The 9,780-nt window shown below is 27.5% G+C and overlaps 1 protein-coding gene across 2 annotated transcripts in view; it reads right to left on the bottom strand.

The window, feature by feature from the left end:
- Positions 1-3,609: 3,609 nt before the first annotated feature.
- Positions 3,610-9,780, bottom strand: part of LOC113548097 (dual oxidase maturation factor 1) — a 64,285-nt gene continuing 58,114 nt past the window's right edge. For both annotated transcript variants that reach the window (XM_026948771.1, XM_026948770.1), the window contains exons 4-9: positions 8,576-8,710; positions 8,176-8,401; positions 7,308-7,522; positions 5,260-5,458; positions 4,866-5,129; positions 3,610-4,010 (exon numbers count right to left, since the gene is read on the bottom strand). In XM_026948771.1, the coding sequence (XP_026804572.1) occupies positions 3,953-4,010; positions 4,866-5,129; positions 5,260-5,458; positions 7,308-7,522; positions 8,176-8,401; positions 8,576-8,710 (1,097 nt within the window). In that variant the 3' untranslated portion in view covers positions 3,610-3,952. The remainder of the gene's footprint in view (positions 4,011-4,865; positions 5,130-5,259; positions 5,459-7,307; positions 7,523-8,175; positions 8,402-8,575; positions 8,711-9,780) is intronic.

Here is a 9,780-nt window from a genome sequence, read left to right as displayed (position 1 = left end):
AAAAATTCTGGAAAGGCTACTGCATTCTACTAACTTATTTCATCACATTTAATTACTATAATATACGTTATATTAAGGAATTATACAATCATACAATTTTATAAACATAATAATATATTTGTATATTTGTTATCGTTACAATAGGTATACAATTAAATATATATATATATATAAACAGGCACGTATAAAGGGGGGTTGGGAGATCAACCCCCTCTGAAATAATTTCGAGTAACGAGGAAAAAATTGTTTTATTATGTTGCGGCATAATTTGTATTGCTATATTTTGTAAACTCCCCGAAATTTTTTTTTGTAGATGTGCCTGTATATATATGTACGGTATTGGGCACTATATATACTAACATTACTAACTACTTAATTTTAGTTGTAGCTCAAGTAAACTATTAACAACCAATATTACTAAGAGGATTTTAAACAGATATTTTGTTATACTCAACGCATATTTACCCATTTTTTGTTTATCGTACCAATCAAATAAGATCACTGTCACATAAATATATCCAGTGGCATTCCAAGAATTTAGAAAAAGTTAATTTTTATTATCCTTATGGGATTTGAAGAAACCAGTTTCTGGCCGTTTCAATGTATTTCTCATTTTAAATAATTTTGCGGGGAAAAGATTGTAGTGTGAATTTCATAAATATAAGGTTGCATGTTCACGAGCATGGCTGCACTATTTTTGTAAAAATTGTATTTGAAAATCTTGATTTTCACTTGAATATGACTGGAAATACGTATTCCTGACTATTTCTTGTAAATTTATTTGTCGGAGGAGAAGTTAGTATCTAATAACAATTCCACAAAGATGGGTCATCTAAAAGAAAATTATGATAGAGAGGGATTATATATCCTGGTATATTTTTTATAGTTATACCCGTAACATCTTCCTCCCGCTGGGCATCACTAAATATTTCATCAATAACATATTTTAAATAGCAGTTTGAACTTATTAAAAATGTAACTTAATATAATAACTTGTGATCGATTTTAGAACAGTGTTAACTTATATACAATTAACACATACAACTATTGTATGTACAACGTGCCCTAAATAAATTGACTTTGTATAAAGTGCATAATAACATTAATACATTATATGTAATTATGATAAAGTAAAACTGTGTGCAGTCGTTCTAAGTTCTAATGACGCATTCCAATCAGTTTAAAAATCTTACCGGATGTATTCTTCAATCATAATATATAGGTAGATAAATCAGTAGGTAATAGTAATAGAGATAGTTAAAAGAACTGTAGAAGTTATGAATATGAATACGAATATTATTATAATAAGATAGATTTTGCACGCTGAACACGCAATACTGAATATTATAACCGTGCATACAATCAGACTTGGTTCCTTATAATATTGCCTATACAAAACTCCTTAAAAACGAATTGTTTGTTAATCGCCCTCTATCCATATTGATGATAACTCAATTGTTTCATCGCATTTCGAATTTATTGTCGTCTTTTATGGTTATATTATGATTTGAATAAAATAATTTTTTAAATCAGTATAATTTTTTTTTTATATAATTCGAAAAGTTTATATCTAAATAAAAAATTGAAAAATGTTTTTTCTAATAATTGTGAAATCTTTTACATATGTATACGATTTCGATCTTGTAGAATATGCAATTTGCAATTAACGTTGACTTTCCGAAAAAAAAAATAAAATAATAGAAAAAACTTTTTTTGATATAGTTAAGCGTTTCGCAACGGTTGAACGTGTATTTTATGCTTACGTACTCAATTCAAATATTGTTTTTCGTTCAATGTGTTTTGAATAGAATCATAAAATAGACATAGCACCCAATTTGCTTTACGATACATTTTTTTTACGAAATCGCTTATATAATAAATAAAAATGATTACTGCAGACATAAAATAAATAATGGACTGAAAGTGTCACTAAGTTGAAATGCAAAAACAAGCTAATCAAATACATTCATGCTATTATGATTATTGTTTACATTTTAAAACCATAATATTAGTAATAGTTATGACGTACGTCTTAAAAATATTTTTTTATAGATACGAAAAAAATACATCGAAATCGTTATCATGACTATAGCGTGTGCGTATAACAACGTCATTGTGGTTTATAATCGAACACATCGATGTTCAATAATATTATGATAATATGACCAATTAATTATTAAATTATAGTATAATGTATTGACAGTAGCGGCCATTGACGTATTTAATAAAAAAAAACCACGAGCGGGGAGCGAAGATATATAAATTATATAAAATATCTATCGTGATTCACGAGCATTATATTAATTAAATATTAAAAAAAAAATAACAATAATAAATTAGAGTTAGTATTAATATTGTAATAAAATTCGAAATGTAATAAAGTTATTATAGCATAATATTGATATTTGATTATTTCGATTTACAATTCATAATAAATTGTGCTTTCGCGAAAGACTTATGAACGATCGATTGGTAATATCACACAATTATTATAGTATTAGAATTTGAGCAGAGCGATGAATTTATTGATCTTACAATTATGTGTGTTGATCTTGATTCTTGTTTTACATATATTTTAGTTTTAATGTGAAGAAAATTAAAAATGATTAATATTGTAGAGATATTTATAATTAATAATTTTTCACCAAATATTTACACTGGAATTTTAAAGATAAAATAATATTTTTAAAACATTTTGGATCGATTTAAACATTTAAAAATTTTGATTTATTTCCGAACACCTAAAACTTTTTGCTACAATGTAAATCATAACATTCATAAGTTAAATCAAAACATTTAATTTATTTCTATCAATATATAATAAGTATTTAATATGTTATGCTTTTACTCAATGTAAAATTTATTAGATTTAGATCATTGTATCTGCATTTAATTAAGTAATTAGTTAGTGAATATATTAATTATTTTTTAACGAAGAAAGTATTAACTAGGTAGATTGAGTAAATCAGAGTGGAAATTATTATTTATTTCATTCATATAGACATGTATATTTTACTGCTAATTTTTTTATAGCTATTTGTTGAGTAGAAGTATTTGTTATAGAATTGGTAAACCATCCGCTAGGAGTGTTTCAAAACATTAATTTGAGAGGGAGGTCATATGTCACACTCAAACATATAAAAAAACTTTTTAAAAAATGTGTCCATTTATAGAATTTTCAAACATATCGCCTTGTTTATTTCCGTACATATTAATAAATAATAAATACAAACTATTATCTAATATTAAAATTTAAAATATGCTTTAATATTTATAATGTTTATTGTAAACATTTTTTTCTTTAATTAGTACATTTTTTAGAAAACTACAGGTCTGGAGAAAGAGTATGGACCCTGTCCTCCTCAAAGCAGCCACTGCTGTTTCTCGCACAATTTGATTTTTATTTTTCAGCAAAGTTGTTAAAAAATATGCAAAAGGGAATAATTACAATATGTTTATAACCAATTATAAAATAAATAAAAATACATATATTTGTCAAAAATAATAATTTATACAATAAAAAAGTTTTTGATTTAAAAATTAGCTTAATTAAATATTTATAAACATTTAATTTATAATAATATTAATTAATAAATAAATATAGGTAACATTATAATAATTATATTCACATCTCCTTGATATACTTTTAACCTATTTTTACATGTTTTTGATTATTGTAGTATAAATATTAATGGACTTGATTATAAATTAAGTTAATCAAAGCTTGACGTCTAGAATTTTAAGCTTTTCGTTTTATTAGGTTCCACTTAATAAAATCCAACATATAAATATGATAGAAACTAATTATAATTTTATATGACTGTCATTTTGTAATATATATAATATGGTACATAATATGTATATATCTATATGTCTATACGATCAGACTTCAAAAAAATTTTCACAAATCGTTTTGCTTGGCACATTTAAAGTTATATTATTTTATGAAGTTTTACCACATGGATACTTCTTTGGCTCTATCAACCACTATTGCTTGTCCCGGCGAAGGTCTGAAAAAAAAATTATAATGATTAAAAATGTATAATATTGTCTATGTTTATTTTTAAGATCAAGGGTGACTAATTCTCCGACTTAAAAATTGTTTCTGTAATTATATTAATGTCTCGTAATAATTACGTCAGGGACACATTTATTTGTCGATACGATCGTCTTTATGAACATAAAGTTCATGGTTATATATACAAGTAGCAGGGATAATTTATTGGGAAAGTTAAAAAGTTAATCTTTTTTTAACTTTTTAACTTTAGTGGTTTGTTTTAATTGTAATATTCTTAGATACTCACCTATCAGTTTTTGTAATTAATTTGAAAAATAATACATTATTATGTTAAAATCATAATATTTTTATACGTTATTTTATTGATTATATATTTATTTAACTGTGATTTAATTAAAACATTTATTTTATACATTTTTTGTTTAACCACACTGTTTCCAATGGTTTTAAATAAAAATATTTGTTGATTAATAGTTTATAAGATTCAATTTTATGTGATAATTATCTAATATTAGTAATATTATACAGTTAAATAACAATAAGATGGTAAGTATAGTGGGACGAATGTTTAATGAAATAGCTAATTATTATTGCACAATCGTAATTTACGTTACTATATTATGTGACTCAGATTGTTATTAAATAAACTTTTTTTGTAAAAGAGTTAATTTGATATACTTTTTCTCCACATTATCTTTAAACTTTTAAAATTAATTATGTTGTTTATATTAAATATATCAATGTATAACTTAGCGTTATTGACAATGACTTAACTTACTCATGTTGAATTAAGCAATCAACTTTCCTCTACCTTTGAGTATTATTTTATATTAACATATATGATTACCTTATGGGTGGCAAAGACGTTTTTAATATAGACAGCCTGCTCTTGTCGCGGTTGTTGAAAGCGACTGCCAAGTTAGACGTTTGGCTGGTCATAGAGTCCTGTGATATAGTCCTATTGAACTTCACCCCTTGGGCTGCGGGCCTGTTGTATGGAAACCTCCACGGGGAATTCGGTGGGGCCGGGTCTAATTCAAAACCACGGTTGTCTGTACCAGCGAGTTTCATGTGGTTGTTGACGTCGTCATCTTTCTTGGACGAAAGTCGCCTGTGAGACGAAATGGCGCATTAATCATAGTATAAATAATAAATAAAGATTCATACGTGACGAAACCACCCAACGCGTTTACTATATTATAATATATAGATTGTAATAATATTATATAGCGTTTGACAACCTTAATATCCTGCGGCCGAGGCCCTCGGGTTCTTCCAGACTCTTGTTACCGACACGTTTCTTTCGGTGTATACTGTCCTCGATGATGATGTGCCGGTCATACGGCGTGTCGAAGTCCACTTCGAGGATGGTGGAGAATTTATGCGGGTACACGCAGTCGATGGCCACGATTATCAACCCAACGGAAATGCACAGCAGACCTGTGAAGGACGAAACTGGTAACGATATGAACGATTATAGTTACCAAATAATGTAGGTTATAAATTATTATTATTTTTACACATAGTACTCATCTTACTATCATTATGATATTATAGCACATTATAATTTAATGAAGTTATTACAAATTATAAGTGGGGATCGTTTCGATATAAATTATTATAAATATCGAGAAAACTCCGTAAAATATTATATAACTCGAAAGTGCAGTAGGTGTATCCAATTATACGATAATTGTTACTGGGGTTTAGAATTGTGCGCTTCTGTAAATATATTTTTAAGTTATTTAAAAAAATATTTAGGTATAATAAGCTACAATTTTGAATCTAAGCATAATAATTCTGTAATCAATATTTTACTTTACAATTTTTTTATATTTTTGAAAATCTGTCATTATTGCAAATATTAAATTTTTACAAAAAATGCACAATTCATACAACACAATGTAATCAAAAAAATATTTACAAATTTGTGAATATTTTGTCAACTGCAACTCTTTAAGTAGGTAACAAATAAAAAATATATCTATACAATATACATATAGGTACGTACTAACACTATTAAAAAATTAAACTTTTTTAAAATAAATTTTGTTTAATGCTTTTATTAAAATCAGTATATAATAAAATTCAATTAAAATTTACAATACGAACTACGACATATCGATTATTTACAGTTATCTAAATAAATAACTTATTTTGAAAATAGAAAACAAACTGTTTAAAGGGTGAGGGGTAAGCGACTATCACATTTTAAGTCTGGGAAAAATGTAATTTCTACATAACATGTAGAATGAATGATCAATTTTACGTGTTTTTAATTATCATAGAGACATAGCTAGACGTCTAAATATACATGTGAAGTTGTGTCTATATAACTTTCTTATTGGAATATGGTAATTTTGAGACCCCTTAAATACTTTTTGACCGAATTAGTTTTTAATTTAATTATTTAATTCAGTTTGATAATACATGCAAATATAGTATATAGTATACATAAACTACGTATATATATATATATATATGTATATACTATATAGTTTGTACGTTCAGTGCTTATAATTTTGGTCCCTCCCTTATTATATATTACATTTAATTATTAAAACATTATACACAATGATATAATATAACTGTATAATAAGTATGTGAAACGATAGATGAGCACAAATTGCGCCTACAGTGATTAGGTATAGTAACAGGTAGTTAAAAGAGTTAGATAAATTGCGCATAACATATTTTAATTTCTAAAATGGTTAAGTATGATAATTTGTGCTTTTATCCCTTAATATATAATTACATTTGAATTTCATTGATGAACCTAAGTATTTTAAACACTGTTGTACATATTTTATTAATGTGAAATCCGAACGTTTATCTTTATAATCGTTTATAATCATTAATCAATTATTTTACTTGACAGATGTTGGTGAAACGCCAAAGATTATATTATTACGAAAATGCAAAATTTTAAAAATAAAAAAATGGATTAGCTTAAAGTGAAATAATGTGGCTATTTAGTCTACAACACACGTAAAGACTTTTTCAAAACGTTTGGTGAATTAACTAAAATATTACTAGAATAAAATACTAATCATAACCATGAAATTGATCATTGACGTGTGCAAAAATCACAATGACAAATTGTATGTGTCATAAAATGGCTAACATGAAAATAATCTTACTTAAAAAAAAAATTTCCAGAAGCAATTTACTATACACGGTATAAATGTATATTGATCTCAATTTACAATTTTCTCTCTTAGTTGGGTGCAATTTTCGTTTAGCAATATAAGTATTTATATATTATATAATACGAGCAGGGCTAACAAACCAGTAAATAGTGTTAGCCAGAAACACCAGCCCAGCCTGAACAGTAAAAACTTGTCGTCCTGAAAACGTATGACTAGAGGTGACGACGGAAGCATACAGTGATAGGCGACTGTTGCTCCGACCATAAAACTTCCCATGCCTATCATTGTGTACGCTCCGTACCGCGGAACGACGATCAGCAGCACGTTCATCAGAAACCACAACACAAACGCTGTCCTGTTAACATAAACATGATATATTATATTATATATTATAATATACGAACAAGTCATTCAATTTGTGCAAATCAGTCTTTAAATTTGATTTTGTGCGACACAGACGTAAGGGAAGGGAGTAGACCTTAGAAGGCTTAGCCATTTTGAACCCTGTTGATATGCATATTATTACACGTGTAAAGGCAACTTAACACTGCAGCGCGCTACACCGAGGCAACGTGGCGCACAGCAATTTTCGGGAAAAAATTATTAATTAATATATATGACATGGTAATTTTTTAATGCGATGACTGGCCATAGTGATCCAAACGTTTGTATTGTTGGACTAAATGGTAAATTGTAACTATATAAGATATAACATAAACTGCAGTGAATATATAGTACGTATTGATCAACATTAAATATATTTGATTTGTATTAAAATTGTGACATCTAATCGAAACTAATAAAATTATGGCGAGACGTTTGGTATGTCATAATAATTTTACTCTAAAAGTTTAGAGAACTTGAATTATGTATATTTTGATTCCCATTTACGTCTATATATTTTATACATACGATAAAATCTAGTAATGCTAAGACTAATCGTCTTTGAAAGATTCTCCAAATTATATACATAATTAGACATTATTATACACAAAAGGATATATTTACCATAAAAATATGCTCCCGTAGTAACCCGCAGCTCTGTATTGACCTCCCCAAGCAAACCCTTCTTGGCCTAAACTAAAGTATTCGGCGACAGTTAGTATAGGGAAAGGCATGCCCCGGTACAAGGCAGCTTGATAGCTTTCGCCCATTTCATGAGCTCCCAACCAAGAGAAACGTTCGTTGAAGCTGATATCTTCCAATGGCATCGAAGAGTTGTCGGATGGTATTGCTGTAAGGTACAAAAAAAAAACATAATTTAGTATAACAGAAAAAATAAGTATACATAGTACATTATACTATATTGTTAAGTATTCGTTTGATATCAATCATACGATACTATAAATAGCTTGTCTCGTCAACAATGCAAAATATATAAAAAAAAGTTGACGATATCCTTCCTTACCGCATAGGGTTATGTTGATATGACCAAGTCCGACATAAGCACCGAGTTCCGCAGTAATCAGTTCTTTGGAAAGAGCTCGGTAAGCGCTCGTGATCACTGTTTCAGCCACGTGCCAACTGGAACCCAGTATCGACACTGTAACGATAATTTTTCGAAAAATATTAATTATATTCAAATGAAAATGATGTGCGATCGATATAAATAAATTATATAATCTAGTTTTCCCGCGGAGACCTCGAAAAAGCGAAAGCGCGTCCCAAAATTCAGTAGGTCGCAAAATCGCCGAACCGCGGTAAATGTGCTGAATCTGATGGTTCCTCAACAAACCTTGTCACGGCCCTGAGGCCATCATTTAACCCAATTAGTTATATTATAATATTATTTTTTGTAAAAAAAAAAAAATAATATAATTAACGATTTTACAATAGCTTTATGTAGGTTTATTTATATCTATTGCAGATTTTTAACAACTCGAAAAGACGATTTAGTACCCGTCATAATAATTTTCCTTCTATATAACAAATAATGCGTAGCTAGAAGTAAATGTTAAAATACTTTTTACAATTTTATAAAACAATTCATGCATTTGTGTATCCATGTATAATATTATTTACCATGTCTTGTTGTCATCGCTGTATTAACTATATACAAACGTTTATTTTTCTGTTTTAAAAATAAAGAGAATCAAAATATGTACAAGGTTTTTTATGGCGTGACAAAGGGACACAGTCCTGAGGTCCATTGATTAAATTTGGGATTCAATATAAATTATAATGAAGTATATAGTTAATCGCAGTATAAGACCAGTACAATCATACGTAGGCAGGTACACGTTTTCAAATAAAAGATCATAAAAATCAAAGTATACAATATATTCCTATATTATTATCTATTTATTCAAATACGGTATAAAAATAAGAAATACAATTAAAAAAGTTAAATATTTTTATTTATTTTGAACAAATAAAATTTGAACCAAACGAACACTATAATTGCTTGTAAAAACCACAATTTATGATAAATTGCAAGGTTAATATTAAAACCATGGAAAATACAAAATCATTGTTAATTGTCGAAGTAATTACTTAATCAGATATCTGGTGGTCTTCTTTATAAATGTTTTTAATTTTAAGTGTAAAAATAAATGTTTGCAGAAGACAGTAAATCGATGAACAAATAGTCTTAAACTTAAAAATTTGAAAAGT

The sequence above is a fragment of the Rhopalosiphum maidis genome, chromosome 4 (genome assembly GCF_003676215.2).
Source record: "Rhopalosiphum maidis isolate BTI-1 chromosome 4, ASM367621v3, whole genome shotgun sequence".
Classification (NCBI taxonomy): Eukaryota; Metazoa; Arthropoda; class Insecta; order Hemiptera; family Aphididae; genus Rhopalosiphum; species Rhopalosiphum maidis.
Note: the sequence above shows the minus strand (reverse complement) of the source record. Positions and strands in the feature narration are given on the sequence as shown.